Below are 14,077 nucleotides of genomic sequence, written 5' to 3' on the forward strand. Positions count from 1 at the left end.
TCCTTGCTTCCCTAGTTTTGTAATTTACAGATTATAAATTGGCGAAGGTGGCTGCCATCATAATACAAGCATGGCCGCAGAGTAGCTCTGCAATACGAACAACATAACCCTTAAATAAATGTTCAAGGAATGAGGATATACGGGCGTGAACAGTGGTTGCGATACAGAAATACAAAGTTTCTTTTACAAACCGACCTGTGTCCTTTTTCATTGGTAACGCGTATTCGTACCACTCCAGGCGACATAAGTAAATTCGTTTTTATTTGTATTCTGGGCACATAAAAAATGAGGCTATATATATTCCTAAGTTTTATCATAGGAATAATGTCATTTTTCCTAATTCGAAGCACCTTGTATGTGGTCCAAGGTACTATGATGGACACACTTTTGCATGCAACAGCTACAGTTAAGCATACCGATAAATATTACGTAAATAACTTATAGTGTTAAATTTCCTGTATGTTATCAGTGTCTAACAGGAAATCACATGCAAAAAAGAATTTATAACTTCAGCACAGTAAGAATCTTTCTTATAACTAATGAGGTTACCATTTAGCATATGGAGGTTATATTTATGCCTTGTATTCATACAATGTATGTCAGAATTTGTTTGAAACTTTTCCACATTGTCCACAACAAACAATAGTAATGAGTGTAAAAATTCACTTGCAAGGGGAAATATATTAAATTTCTTAAATAATTCTGAACAACATCTCATCTCTTTTTTGAACACCTACCATTAATCTAATTATTTTCTTTTCGATGTAAAATAAATTTTTGTAGGCAACATATTTATAATTCGGAAGGTTCTAGAGGCAGTTTCATTCATGTACTGTATTGCCTCTTCCTTTGCTGGGCATTTAGTACATTTAAGTGAGATTTCAGATTCTCATGATGATGAGTATGAAGATTACAGCCTTCTGAGATATTGCACTGCGTAGTCTCATAGAAGTCAACATCTATGAAACTGCATGGCACAATCGGCTGTCATCTTCAGTACCACTGTTAAATGTCAGTGATTCTCTACTGATGGAGTCCATGATAGAGGTTTGAGGTAATTCAAGAAGATATGTAAGATTGGTTGAAGCACAAGAGAAAAATGTTACATACATTTATTTTGTATTTTAGACGCTGAAGTTAAAAAGAATGAACTCTTACTTTTCATTGGTATTATGTCTTCCCAAAATAACTCTGAAGCAAGACAAAGCATTCGGGATACTTGGCTTAATCTTACAGGAGAACAAGGTCTAAAGTATTATTTTCTCCTTGGTAAAGAAGTTTGTAATGTTCCTCCTGAAGACAGACTATACAAAGAAGCCTGTACAGAATGGACAGTCGGTGAGTAGTCATCGTATTTTATTGCAGCTGACTTAAAACTATAGTAATTCTGTCAGCTAAAGAAAATAGTAAAATGTTACAGTGATTTGTTATTAGAAAGAAGAAAGCAATAATTTAATAATGCTGAATAAGTGCTGTAAAGATGGCCATTCATTGAGCACTTTAATATGCTTGTTTTTTGCTTCTTAGAAATAAAGATCAATTTTATAATGTCTCCCAATTGTGTTTGAATACCCTTACATTTAGCCCAGCTCCATGCCTCAGATGACCCACCCTTGTCCTGACTTTGTATACTTTCTGATTAATATCATTCTGATCATAATTTCATAGTACTTTTATGTTTTATTCCCAGACATAAAAGGATCTTCAGAATTCTCTACAGGTGAAGCTGACATACTAAGAGCAAGAATTTTTCAGAAAACAGAAGCATATGTTGGTTTCACATTTCTAGTTCATCATTCTGTGGTCATACACAGACTGAACATACAGAGAGGCTTTTTGGTCGCAGCTGGTGGCTTTGTCAAACTGAATCTGATTAACTCTGTCACCAGGGAGAAAATAGTTTCAGCAACTTTCTCAGATGTTGAGAATAATTCTGGTTCTGATCTTCTAGAGAAGTCTGTTGAACCATACTTACTGCCTAAGGGTTTTGAGGGACAGGTTATCGTGGAATTGATCGGTAACAACTCGGGAAAGAACCTGGACTACTCAGAGTGCTGGCTGCAGTGGAACAATGCAAGCGGATTAATCACATTTCTGCAGCTTGTCAGAAATATAAATGAGAAGCCAGTGCCGTTCCATTACGTGTCCTGCACATTTGCCAGCCTGACATTCACTCTTCACGGTATGTTGCTAGGATACTTGTCAACAGACTTCCCACAGACCTGATTCAGCTCCACATTGTTTTATCTGATTTGTATATCTTATTCTTAGGTTTTTGCGGCTGAAGTTCAACGTACAGTTTCGGCTTTCAAGGAGGAGCCGCGCCAAATGTCAATTATTAGCTGTTGTACATATTCACCCTGAAGATCGCAACCGCAAAGTTTTCAAAATGTTGGATAATTTTTTATCATTCAATATCGCTCATCCCTGAAAGCCAAACTTGTACAGTGGCTTGCATTTGTTACAAAACTTGACTACGCTGGCAAATCTGAGTTTCTGATATTACTTCGAAACTGACAATGACCAATTTCTTCTTTGTATCTCCCATTTTATCATTCACTTGCTGATAATGAGGGCATATCGTGTTATGGTTAAGCCATCATCCCCCTGTAGATTTTACCAGATTTTGAATTTTATGATAAGTCTCTGCATATGAAATTTTATTTGGTACCTTTGTGTAGGTCTATATACAAGGTCTTGACTGCAGAAATTCACAAGAATGACCATAAGAGATATATTTATATATTCTGAAAGAACAGATCAGGAATCTGTTTCTCCAATATAAAAGCCTAGTCTGGCATACAGGAATGTTTCTGCATATCAACATTAAATACTAAAGATTAGTATAGTTTTATAAGGGCAAATTTTCACATTGCAGACCCTTCTGGATACATTAATGGACCTTTGGGTCCAATAAGAGGCAGTGAGTTTATTGAACAGCTGAGCAACTAACAGCTTCTGAAGTAGGCTTCTGCTCCATGGAGTTAATTACTAAATCAAACTAGCATCTCTGCCTTGCCTAGTTTGGCTTGTAGATACAAGCCAGACTTTGTGTTCATTCACATTCTTTCTAAAATGCACTTTTCCGTGACTAGCCAATCTCTTGTGTATGAATAAATGGTGGTTTCAGCTTTCAAGAATAAAATATGTATGTCGCAGTTCTTGAGCTGCTGACATTTATTCAGATGGCTGAGAAGTTTCTTGTTATGGAACCTGAAAATTCATCACCAACATCATATAATGTAATATTTTTTCAGAAAGAGGAGAGCTTGAGTCGCACATTGCATCTAAACTTGATCGCAAAAAAACATGGGAAAATGAAATCAAATCACTGAAGAGTAAGCTTCTAAGAGAATCAGAAGAAAAGAAAGATATTCTGTTCCTCGATGTGGTCGATGTTTATAGAAATTTGCCGCGAAAACTTCTACATTTCTTTAAATGGTGAGGGCATTTATTTCCACAATATAGATATAGTTATGTGTTGGAATAATTGAAAATTCTACCTCAACGCTGTTTCTCAGAGTGACACATATAGAAGTACAGCAGGAATTAACAGAAGCATTTATGGCAATTAATAAGGTGAAATAAGGTTTTCTTTTTCTATTCTAATAATCAGACTCATTTCATAACTGTATGCAAGTCTGTTACTTTTTCTGTGCTTGTCTGTCCATCATTTTTTGATTATGTGACAAATGCCTTTGTAGATTCATACATTTTGGTATAGTTTCCTTATAATAATTATAATTTCCAATATTAGGAAATTTTACTAAGATAATAAAAAATATTTCTGATACAAAATGTAGCCTGTAGCCTTCGGAATGTAAAATTTTACACCAATTAACACTTACAAGTTTTAACTTCTTTCTGGCTTTAAGGACCTTGGCTCTCTCATATATTGGAGGTTTCTATATTGATCTGATTTGAAAATTTCGCACCAGCCAAACTTAATAAAAACTTCTTGGGCATCTGCCCCCATCATCAGAACCCTTATGATGGGAACAGAGATGGTTGATGCGGCTGATTGCCCAAAAAGATTTTATTGAGTTTATTAAGATATTTAGACATTTGGTGATCAGCCTGTTGCAAGGCCTCTGAATATACAAGGCAGCGTATCACAGAAAGATAAGGATGAATATCCGTGCATTGAGTGGGATTCAAACCCGTGGTCTCGGTGTCTGAGTAGTCGAGGCCCACTGTGACCACTGTGACTAGAAAAGTTGTAACTCCTCACTTCATACTATGAAGAACAGGAATTAGGTTTCTATATTCAACTATGAAACAACTTATTTCTTCTAATGTAGCTCGTTAATGAAGGGAAAACTAATTGCATGTTCATGTCTCATCATGAGATTCCAATGAAGAGGGGAATTTCTTGATTAGCTTTTCCAGAAGGACTCTGCTCCGTGAAGTTAGTTACTTAGCTTATTATAATCTGACCTGTTCTAATCCAGATCAGTTTAGGAACAGACTTTCTGTCATTCCGTTAGTAGAGAAAGCTTTATGAAAAATGCAATCGCATGCCCACGTCTTTCCAATATTGAATAATAATTTTTACTGTCTGTATTTCTTAGGGCACATTTTAATGCTGAGTCCTCATATTTGCTGAAGACGGATGATGACACCTTCATTAACATTGGTGAGGTTATGAAGACTCTGAAGACTGTCAGGACAATTCAGTCAAAGAAGGCCTTGACTCGACCAGCGACCGAATTCTCTCTCGACTGGTGGAGTTCATTTCGCGAAGGTTGGCCCGTCCATTCCTTTGGAAAGTGGCGCGAGGATAACTATCGATCCGCGACATATCCTCCATTTCCTTGCGGTGCAGGTTATGTGCTCAGCCAGGGTGTAGTTCAGTTCCTGGGAAACAGAGCATTCAATTTTCTCTACCAGGATTTCCAAGGAGAGGACGTTTCCTTGGGCATTTGGTTAGCCGGTGCAAACCCTCTGAGGATCACGGGCGATAATATTTCTTGTGAGTGGGCTTGTGATGGCACGTGTAACCCACGAGCCTGTAACAGAGCTGAGTTGTCAGTAGATGCTATGTATCAGGCATGGGACGCATATAAGAATTGCAGTAATTTTTGTGGCTGTCACTGAAAGTAATTCAAAGGTACAAATATTGTATTCTGTCTGCAAATACAGCATTCAACATTTGTTGCATGAAGTGCTTAAAATTAATATGTAATGGGGAGGTGCGTATGTCTGTATGTGTATGTTTAATTCCCTAAACTGTTCTTCTGATTTTAATAAATTTAGCATTAGATGAGTGCAGAGTAAGAATTCGTAAGTCAGTTTCTTTACGGTGTGCACTGGTGCACTACAACTTGTGTTTTACATGGGCCTTAAATAAAAAATTGCAAAATGACAAAAGCTGCGATGTTAAAAATTCATTGTAGCTGGATCAGGCCCCAGCCTGATTTCCTGAGATAGAATCTAGACACTCTAGGAAGGGGAGGATATTCAAAATTCAGATTACATAAACTGACCATGGTTGGTACCAGAGGTCGATGGGGCGCTTCTGTTCACGTCATCCCCTACTAGAAAGTCTAGCTTCTTGGAAATTTTACAAGAAAATAAAATTGCCACCTCCAACCTCGTGCTGTAACAAATTTTGGCCAGCTTAAACAAAGTGTGGTACAAGTCTCAAAGTAACTGTAGGATTTGAAGTTCATCTTCTCTAACTGACCAATTATGGCTCGTCAGTTTTAAATGTTGTGTTGCATCTTTTGCAAAAACGGTGGGCGTATGCCCACGTCGCATCGGAACAAGTTAGGTAACAGAAAAAAGAAAAATTCAATTCATATTTCCCAATAAGCTCCTCCCAACCAACATAAAATCACACCTTCCTGCTCCGTCCGTCTTTGAGACGACAGCAGCGTTGCACAGTATTAAGCTCGTGCTGGAACTTCATTTGGAACTCTCTCTTTTTCGTGCATATTCCCTTTTGCACCCGGGTGGGCAGAGTTCCATTCCGCTGATCGTTCATTAGTGCTCCTGTACTCAGATAATCGTCGTAACACATGCAGTGTACGTGTACATGTGATTTAAAAATGACTCTGGTTTAGTCATGAAGAATGTACTCGGGAGACGCATTGGTGCCAAATACAATGGTTTTATTGTGTGTGCGGCATTATTCAATTGAGCCCTTGAGTGCCCCCCTCCCCCTTCCCCCCCCCCCCCGGTCCTATCTCCCTCACACTCGTCGCTGCTGTCTCAGTGGGATGTTTGTGGGTGCACTGTTACAACACAGCTTTTTCATGCTGATTTAGTGTCAGTTCAATCATGCCAGAAGCCAGTACTGCCCTGAGGTGTGTGGGACAGGAGCTCGCAGTACTCCTCTTCCTGGTTCTTACTCAGACACACACTGGGACTTTAGCTGCTGTTAGAGGTACGTGACGAGTGGGGAATTTATTCTCAGTTGTCTGTGTTTATGTAGTATATAGGATGAGACATTTAAACATGGCAGAGACCATAAATCCTAATGTTCTTCAAACATCATTTAAAGATAAATAATGTACCATAAAAAGTTTACCCACACATTTGTTGTTAAATTCCTATACAGAATAATGAAAGTACTCAAGTGCTTCCTGACGAGCCATAGATTAACGCTTGGACATTATCGTAAAATACGCCACAGCCACTTCCTCCCACGCCACCTCATCATTTCGCTCTTTGTCGTTCAGAGGAGATCGTGGTGTTGGCATTTCACACTCTTGTCTTGTATGTGGTTGCCAACACTTTGGAGGAACCTACTGCCTCCATCCTACGAATCAAACAAAGCTTCCTCTTACTCGCTTTGACCCTGAAAATGGCGAAACCGCTTTTTTCACACTTTATGTCATTCTGGCTGTGGGCCCAGTGTCTTACCATTTTGGGGCAGCATTAAGCGTTTCTTTCGAAATTAACAAACTGTAATTTGAACTACAGCTTTATTTTGAAACTCAAGTATCTCCAGTTTTCCTGACAGGTTTCTTAAGGTTTTCCTCAGTGCTTCCCAGTGAATGTGGGCACTGCACCTTGTCTCCTCTCATATTCTCTTCAAATCCTTAAAATTTTCATCTCATCCGAAACGAGGCGAGCTCTGCGTTTGAGACACCGTCATAAGAAACTTAAGTGACCTGTGGTTAAAAAACTGACATTGACTCTTGCGAACTTGGCAATAAATTTTCAGGTTTCACAAAAATCGCGAAAGGTCTTGACCGCCTAAGTTTGAAGCAGCAATCAAGAAAACTGTTTTTCCTCATTATGAACTATAAAATCGCTGACATCGCCTGGTCCTTTCGTCCGCTTTGTAATCGTTCTCTGGGGTCAAATGTTTATCTTCCCTCGCCCCTTTCACCCTCTGTGGCAATAAAAAATGCCTGTCTCGGTAGTTTGACCCCTTTTGGCCTCGTTTGTTTACTTCTTATTAAATTCGTGGACGAATGCTGAGGTCAGAGATAACGAAAGTGCGGACTGAGTTTCGTAACAATTGGAGTCGAAAGATACGTCACCCCTACGCCTACGCCTTGCCTCCGTTCACTTTGCTCGCTGCGTTTTGGTTGTGGAAACAGCTCTCCTGTCCAACTGAGAATTGGTAATGATCGCGCGATGACCCCTAAGAAAGTGGAATAGGGCATTGCGGTGATACTGATCACACGTTCGCTTGACTTGGCCAGCGAACACAAACATGAAACGATAATTGGATTCAATTGCATTATCCTGCACAGGGTGGTCCAACTTCTTCTTCCCTGGGGACAAGAACAGATTTGCCGCCTTGAGAAGGGATTTTAATGCTTGAACACAAACCTTAAGATCGTGTGATGATTACGCAAATTGCTGTGACACAAATAACTGAGTTTCCTAAAGTAAACAATTGACTGAAAGCTGACAGACAAAGTGAAGACACGAAGCTACTGTTTCGAACTGAACATTCGCTTACTGTCCACGAGAATACACGTTTTCTTTTCCCCTGCGACACGCGGCAATGAAAAGGTTGCCGACCCCTGACCTAACAATAACCGCGGCGTTGTAAAACGCGTTCGAGATCCTACGTACAACCCAGTAAGGAATATGAGGTTGTGACGTCGTGTGGAGTTGTAGGTAACGCAACGTCTCCATCTTCAGCTTTGAAGACGGAGCACATCCACGCGGAGTTACGACGCAGTCATTTAAGCAATGCAATGAAACTTGTTCTTCCACAAAATTGCATGAGCGACTAAGTGCGTCTTGGGACACAGTTTGGTCCGATAACTTCATTTTGGCACGCCCTGTCGCCCCGTCACCGTGCAGCTATTGATTTCACTTGGTAGCTCGATTACTGTTTATTGTATGATGAGTGGCCACCATTGAGAACAGCCGACGGCGCATGCGTACGGAGCAACAGCAGTTTCAATGCACCAACGGACCAGCGAGTCGGACCGAAATGTACCGACCGAGTGGTTGGCACTCCTGCTTCGAAATCGGAGGGACGCGGGCACAAATCGCTGACCAAAGAACGACTATTCTAAAACCGTCGTGGTTTTCCTCGGTCTCTCTGGGAGAGTGCCTAGGCTGGGTACCATAAACCATGGCGTCACGTCGCTTTAAGCCACTGGCGATATTATAAATGAGGAAATTGAACGCGTGACAGACTGCGACGACCATGCAGAGGCTTCCCCCCCACTCGTGTTATTTTCGTTTTAACATACGTTTCAAAAACGTGGACCCTCACCGGAGCGCACAAGGAGGCACTGAAACCATCAATCGACTGGTCTGACAGTCGCTCGTCTTCCCGCCTTCTTGCTATACTGCGTTCCAGCGATTTTGGCCGCTGAACTTTATGAATTCGAACCTCGGAGCGAGTCACTTTCCAGACGTTTGCTGGAAGGGACGGCAGCAGGCACTCCAAATAAAATATCACCAATGTATTTCGCCCTTCTCTGATTAAGACGTCGGTGGTTTGTCTGTCTGAGTGTTGCGATACGAGGCGTTATCAATGTCTAGAAAGGAGATTGCAACGAACAGGTGGCACACAGACTGTACTGACAGACGGAAACTCCTTCCTCCATTGAGTGGTCCGCTTACTGGGCACTCCCTACACTGTCAGCGGCCATAATCGGTGGATTCAGTCCTACAGCTAGACCCTCATGTCCTGTTTGCTCAACATGCCTTTTTCATTATCCTCCGTTCCATGCTCATATGCCCCAAGCTGTGTTTTCAGGTTTTCCAACTAAAATTCTGTACGCATTTCTCTTTTCTATATGTCCCGACAATCTCATTCTTCTGTCTCACACTGAAGCATTCCGGTCGTTATGTATACGGTACTACTCAATTCATTATCATTTCCATTCACACAAATTTACTACAAGGCAACATGTTTCGACATGCCATCCTCAGGCCACTTTTAGTACACCATGCCGTGTACCATTTCTATTGCATAAAACACATTAAAATTCTTCGAAAATACACCGTCACGATTCAGTCACCACCTGCCTCTTGGGGGGCCCGCAATGTTGCAGACACGGCAACTGGGACTCTGCCCCTTCGGACGCCGAGCGCGTGGAACGCCACGTGGACGGACCGTCTAAAGAAGGACCTGCTCTTCAGCTACGACAAGTACGCGAGGCCGGCACAGCACACCAACACAACGGTCGTCAGCCTGCACGTGACCTTCAGACACATCGACCTGGTCGGTCTCCTGACTTCACTCCTATTCGTCAGTGCAGCACTGACGAATACCAATGTATTATTAAAACAGATAAACATATCGCTGCATTCATTTAAAAGCCACCGCTGAGGTAGCTTTTAAATTGAGTGTGGCGTACACGTTGCTTCTGGCATATGCAGAAGTGAACAGTAATGAGTTCAAGAACACTGATAAATAAATAAGTATATATATAAATACATAGACGGGCACCTGTGGACGTAAGAAACTCCCATCCCAGTTATAAACAACGCGTTGGTAATTATTTCATGAAATATCTCACTCAAACACATGCCGAGTGAATTCACTTCAATCTATTCAATCAATTATGCACTTCGGCGTTACTCAAGTAAAGGCAAATTACCAGAGTATGGGGAAACGAAACTCAAAGACCAACGCGTGGGTGAGGCTTCACACGCCTAAAATTTAAGTGGTTCCGAAAGAAGACGAAGCCTTTGTGCTCGTCTGATTTCAATCTAATGTGACGCCTCATTTTGTGTCTTACAATTGCAGGATGAAGAGAAGTCCATTCTGACGGTGCAGGGCTGGGTAAGAATGGTACGTACCAACTGTGATGCGTTGTAATTCCCTACGCGAGCCAAGACGCGGCTAACCTAACAAAGTCGAATTTCAATGTTGGCAGACCTGGACGGACGAGAAACTGAAGTGGAATGAGAGCGACTACGGGGGTCTGAGCGTGCTTCACGTGGCAGACCACGAGGTCTGGCAGCCGGACATCGTGCTGTACAACAGGTAGGCCGGCCGGCCACGCGCTTTGGTAAGAGGAGTATCACAGCCCAGCTCCTTGTTTCACAGCCTTCGTAATGAAGGACACTACAACACAGTTGTAATATTATCCCCGCATGCAGGCAAGGAGCATCGTCTTGTATTTCTTGTTTCCCCGTTCGCGCGGCGTCGGGTTCGTTGCTGTGTTCGAAAGAGCTGTCGGCCTCATGGGGGCCGTTCAACCCACGACAGTCTCTCGATCTCATTCATGAAGGTAAATTCCGAACGTTTGTTGTCCGAGCGACCGCAAACATTGACTGCGCTGATGCCAAACCCTATTTCTTGGCTACCCGTTCTAATATCAGTCCTGTGTCATTTGTGTATCAATTTGTAGCGCGACTGGCAACGTGGTGGACCACTACGGAAACACGTACTGCGTCGCGTACCCCAATGGGGAGGTGGTGTGGGTGCCTCCGTCGCAGTTCCACGTGTTCTGCGACCTCGACCTGCGCACGTGGCCTTTCGACGTGCAGTCCTGCCACCTGACCCTGGGTTCCTGGACGTACGACGGGGACCACGTCGACATTCACCTCGATAAGCAGGGATCGGATGTAAGTGGACATGTCCGCTGCCTATCAGCGACTCCTCCCAAATGTTCTCAATCCTTCGTGTTGTATGCGTTTCTCATCTGCATACCCCGCCCACTGGTCTCACCATCAGCTCTTGAGCTGTCTCATTGCTTGTTCAGGTCGAGGAACTGGAGACCAACTCGGAATGGGAGCTCGTGGGAGTGGAGGAGACGCGCAACGTCAGGATGTACGCGTGCTGCGTCGAGCCATACATCGACATCACGTACAACCTGACTCTGAGAAGACGTTCCCCCACGTACAGCGCGATCGTCATCACCCCTGCCACGGGTATGTCAAGTTGACAGAAATCGCGAGACTTTCTTCTTTCTCTGGGCATAACGTAGCCGATTTACGAGATGGGACGCAGCGAACTGACGGCACAGTCTGAAACTCCGTGCGAGGAAAGTCAGGCGGTTCGAAAATTCTCTTCCCGAAATCCACCCACTGAAGACGTAACAGCAGCAGATGCATTATCCAAGGTACAACTGCAGCCTTCTGTGACGTGTTATATTTTCGATCCTAAACACACGCGTTTGCTCAGCGAGAGTTTGCATTTGCCGAGCATTCTCTCAGATTCGCAGAAAATGTATTCATGCACTGGAATGCGTGTTCTTGCGTGCCAACAAAATTCGAGTCACGCCTGCTTCTGTTTAGTGCTGGTAATTAATGGCAATGTCATTCGCGGTCTGGGGCCGCCAGTTCGACGGGTTCCCTCGTTGTTGGCGCCGCTGGCTACCCCGGAAGAACCTTCCTCGGAGCACAAAGGCGACCGACCACTGACTGCCGATTTTCGTTGCTTTGTCCGACAGTAATCGTCTTGCTGACCTTGGCTAGTTTCTGGCTGCCGCCGACAGCGGGGGAGAAAATCATCCTGAACGGCTGCACGGCCATCATCATCTGCATATTCCTCATGTACTTCTCTCAGAAACTTCCCGCCATGGCTGGACACACGCCTCTTGTAGGTACGTACGGACATGGGCTACTGCAATAGCTCACTGAGCCACTAAACCACGCAAAAATATTTAAACACAAAGAGCGGACGAAGTGTGTCTTGGTCCACTGTGTCGATTTCGAAACGAAACGTAAGGGATCGAAAGATGCAAGGAAAAGTTAATTTGGGGCCTTCATCAACTCTTAATTAAAATTAAATAATTTCGACTGAATCCGATTTATATGGACAAAATCTTCACAGGAGAATCGCACCGAATTTCATCCAGTTCGATGAAGTGGATTCGACCCTTAAACTGTGGTGTGTGTGTATAAAACAAACAAATGACAAAATTAACACTTGCTTTTCAAAATTTGTATTTGAACGCGCCCAGAACTGAGGAAGAATTTGGCCTTGCCATAGATCGCAAACATTCAAACAGCACTGAGTTTGTGTGAATATTAATTTGTCAATTAAAGTCCTAACGTGTTTTAGACCATGTTGGGGGGGGGGGGGGATAGACGTTTCATAAGGAAATACGAGATCTTTTCGTTCTGCGTCGCTTGCAGTGCTCTTCTACAGCAGCAGTCTCTACATGGTCTGCGTCGCCACCATTCTGTCCGTGGTAGTGGTGAACCTGGCTTGCAACCACCACGCCACCCCGCTGCCCTGGCTGATCAAGAACCTGCTGACCGGCTGGATGGGTCAGGTGCTGTGCCTGGGGTACCTCGTCGACCAGGTACAGTGAGACGCGATGGCCACTGCTCTCGCTGCGCTAGCCTGCTGCCTGCTGCCTGCTGCCTGCCTATCTGTCAGGAAGCGGGCGATAGCGACGCTGACTTACTTCCTGTTGTCCTTGCACTCTTCGATAACACGGAATCTTTAGATGCGTTTTGTGTTCATGGACCACGCAGCGCTCGTTGTAATTTGCCTCGCCTGACGACGTCGGAAGCAGGATCTCTAGCCGTTTTAAATATTCCGTTATTTGTGATAATATTAAAAAAAATCTCGTTGTAGATTGGATTAATATGGGCCAGGACAGAGTCGGATGGCTCCTGTTTTAGAGTTCACGAAGGAAAATGTCGTAGCAGGTGGCAAATAGCATTGCCTTCAATAAATTCAATTAACTTCAGCACTTTTTCTTGCGCGCTTCGGGACCGAAGCTGAGAGAACTTGGGCGCATTTATAGGAGTTTCGTGTCGTCTGCACACATCCGGGTGTCTGACGTGCCTCAAATCACGCAGCCGGGCCCTCCAGACCGCGAGATACCAAGTTGACGACCGGCGTTCTATTCCCGGTTAGGGCAGGATCGTTTCTCTTTGCCCTGTACCCACAAACCTGTCGTTGCAGGCGTCGTCCATGCGTCACAACATGTCGTCTGCAAACGCCGAGGAGCTGAGAGACCAGCAGGCCGTCGCATTCGACGACCACGATCACATGGTTAACAGCAGCGACGATCGGCAGATGATCACACCTCAGCGGGCTCGCGTTTCGTCGCAACATGACTGGGTGGTGCTGGCAGCCGCCATAGACAGGATCGCCTTCCTCGTCTACTGTCTGCTCTTCACCATCCTCGCCATCGTGTACGCCGTCTAACCATCTGCTGTTTTGTTGACATCACAGCGCCACCGTATATTTACCTTCTTACTCAGTTACAGTCTTCAGAAAGCCATTTCATCCCTTGGGGTCAAATTATTGCCTTCGTTCTTCATACATGGCACGTCCATGTTCTGCATGTTAACCCAGCTTACTATTCCAATAAAATTCGGCGTATGAATAACAATCTCAGTCGTAGTCATGGCGACAACCAGAGCCACTCCACGTACTCCACGAACCCTGACCTCAGCTTTACAGAACGTTACGCACTTAAATTAAAATAGGCCACATGTGAAGAATATTTTCGCCACGAGGGCCGTCTCAGCTTTTATAGACATGTTAATCGTTGTATTATGTGAATAAAAACAGATGTTTTCTGCAAATGAATTTTCTCTCCTAACACTGCAACAATTTCCATGTGTTTTGTCCTGTATTAGTTAATCATGTGCACTCCAAGAGTCTCACAACACACGGCACGTCTTCATCTACAACTACTACGTAAACAAATTGATTTATTTTCTAATGTTATGGTAG

General features: G+C 43.5%; 3 protein-coding genes across 6 annotated transcripts in view; 2 read left to right on the forward strand and 1 right to left on the reverse strand.

Moving 5' to 3' along the window:
• Nucleotides 1-14,077, reverse strand: part of Alg7 (Alg7 dolichyl-phosphate N-acetylglucosaminephosphotransferase) — a 110,342-nt gene that overhangs the window by 16,591 nt on the left and 79,674 nt on the right. The gene's annotated exons all lie outside the window — the stretch shown is intronic.
• LOC110828299 (UDP-GalNAc:beta-1,3-N-acetylgalactosaminyltransferase 2) lies at nucleotides 38-6,121 on the forward strand. 3 transcript variants are annotated; one of them, XM_022060906.2, is made up of 5 exons: nucleotides 38-1,054; nucleotides 1,129-1,338; nucleotides 1,691-2,182; nucleotides 3,258-3,441; nucleotides 4,572-6,121. In XM_022060906.2, the coding sequence occupies exons 2-5, from the start codon at nucleotides 1,173-1,175 to the stop codon at nucleotides 5,095-5,097; spliced, it is 1,368 nt and encodes a 455-aa protein (XP_021916598.1). In that variant the 5' UTR covers nucleotides 38-1,054; nucleotides 1,129-1,172; the 3' UTR covers nucleotides 5,098-6,121. The 3 variants fall into 3 exon arrangements, with proteins under 3 accessions (XP_021916598.1, XP_021916607.1, XP_021916590.1); XM_022060915.2 differs by having other exon boundaries at nucleotides 38-517; XM_022060898.2 differs by having other exon boundaries at nucleotides 38-367.
• On the forward strand, nucleotides 6,198-13,926 carry LOC110828333 (acetylcholine receptor subunit alpha-type acr-16). The gene is made up of 9 exons (XM_022060954.2): nucleotides 6,198-6,388; nucleotides 9,480-9,649; nucleotides 10,178-10,222; nucleotides 10,308-10,417; nucleotides 10,785-11,001; nucleotides 11,139-11,307; nucleotides 11,829-11,981; nucleotides 12,517-12,686; nucleotides 13,298-13,926. The coding sequence occupies exons 1-9, from the start codon at nucleotides 6,283-6,285 to the stop codon at nucleotides 13,541-13,543; spliced, it is 1,386 nt and encodes a 461-aa protein (XP_021916646.2). The 5' UTR covers nucleotides 6,198-6,282; the 3' UTR covers nucleotides 13,544-13,926.

The sequence above is a fragment of the Zootermopsis nevadensis genome, unplaced genomic scaffold, assembly GCF_977971745.1.
Source record: "Zootermopsis nevadensis isolate Lab colony 2312 unplaced genomic scaffold, Znev_1.0 Znev_ptg000016l, whole genome shotgun sequence".
NCBI classification, from domain to species: Eukaryota; Metazoa; Arthropoda; class Insecta; order Blattodea; family Termopsidae; genus Zootermopsis; species Zootermopsis nevadensis.

What these genes read in the sequence shown, in the direction of transcription:
- LOC110828299 (XM_022060898.2), top strand. Translation starts at nt 286, where the DNA reads ATGAGGCTATATATATTCCTAAGTTTTATCATAGGAATAATGTCATTT. An exon ending in CACCTTGTATGTGGTCCAAG is followed by an intron (nt 368 to 1,128) that starts GTACTATGATGG and finishes TTTGTATTTTAG; the next exon opens with ACGCTGAAGTTAAAAAGAAT. An exon ending in CTTCTACATTTCTTTAAATG is followed by an intron (nt 3,442 to 4,571) that starts GTGAGGGCATTT and finishes TGTATTTCTTAG; the next exon opens with GGCACATTTTAATGCTGAGT.
- LOC110828333 (XM_022060954.2), top strand. Translation starts at nt 6,283, where the DNA reads ATGCCAGAAGCCAGTACTGCCCTGAGGTGTGTGGGACAGGAGCTCGCA. An exon ending in GACTTTAGCTGCTGTTAGAG is followed by an intron (nt 6,389 to 9,479) that starts GTACGTGACGAG and finishes GCAATGTTGCAG; the next exon opens with ACACGGCAACTGGGACTCTG. An exon ending in TGCAGGGCTGGGTAAGAATG is followed by an intron (nt 10,223 to 10,307) that starts GTACGTACCAAC and finishes CAATGTTGGCAG; the next exon opens with ACCTGGACGGACGAGAAACT.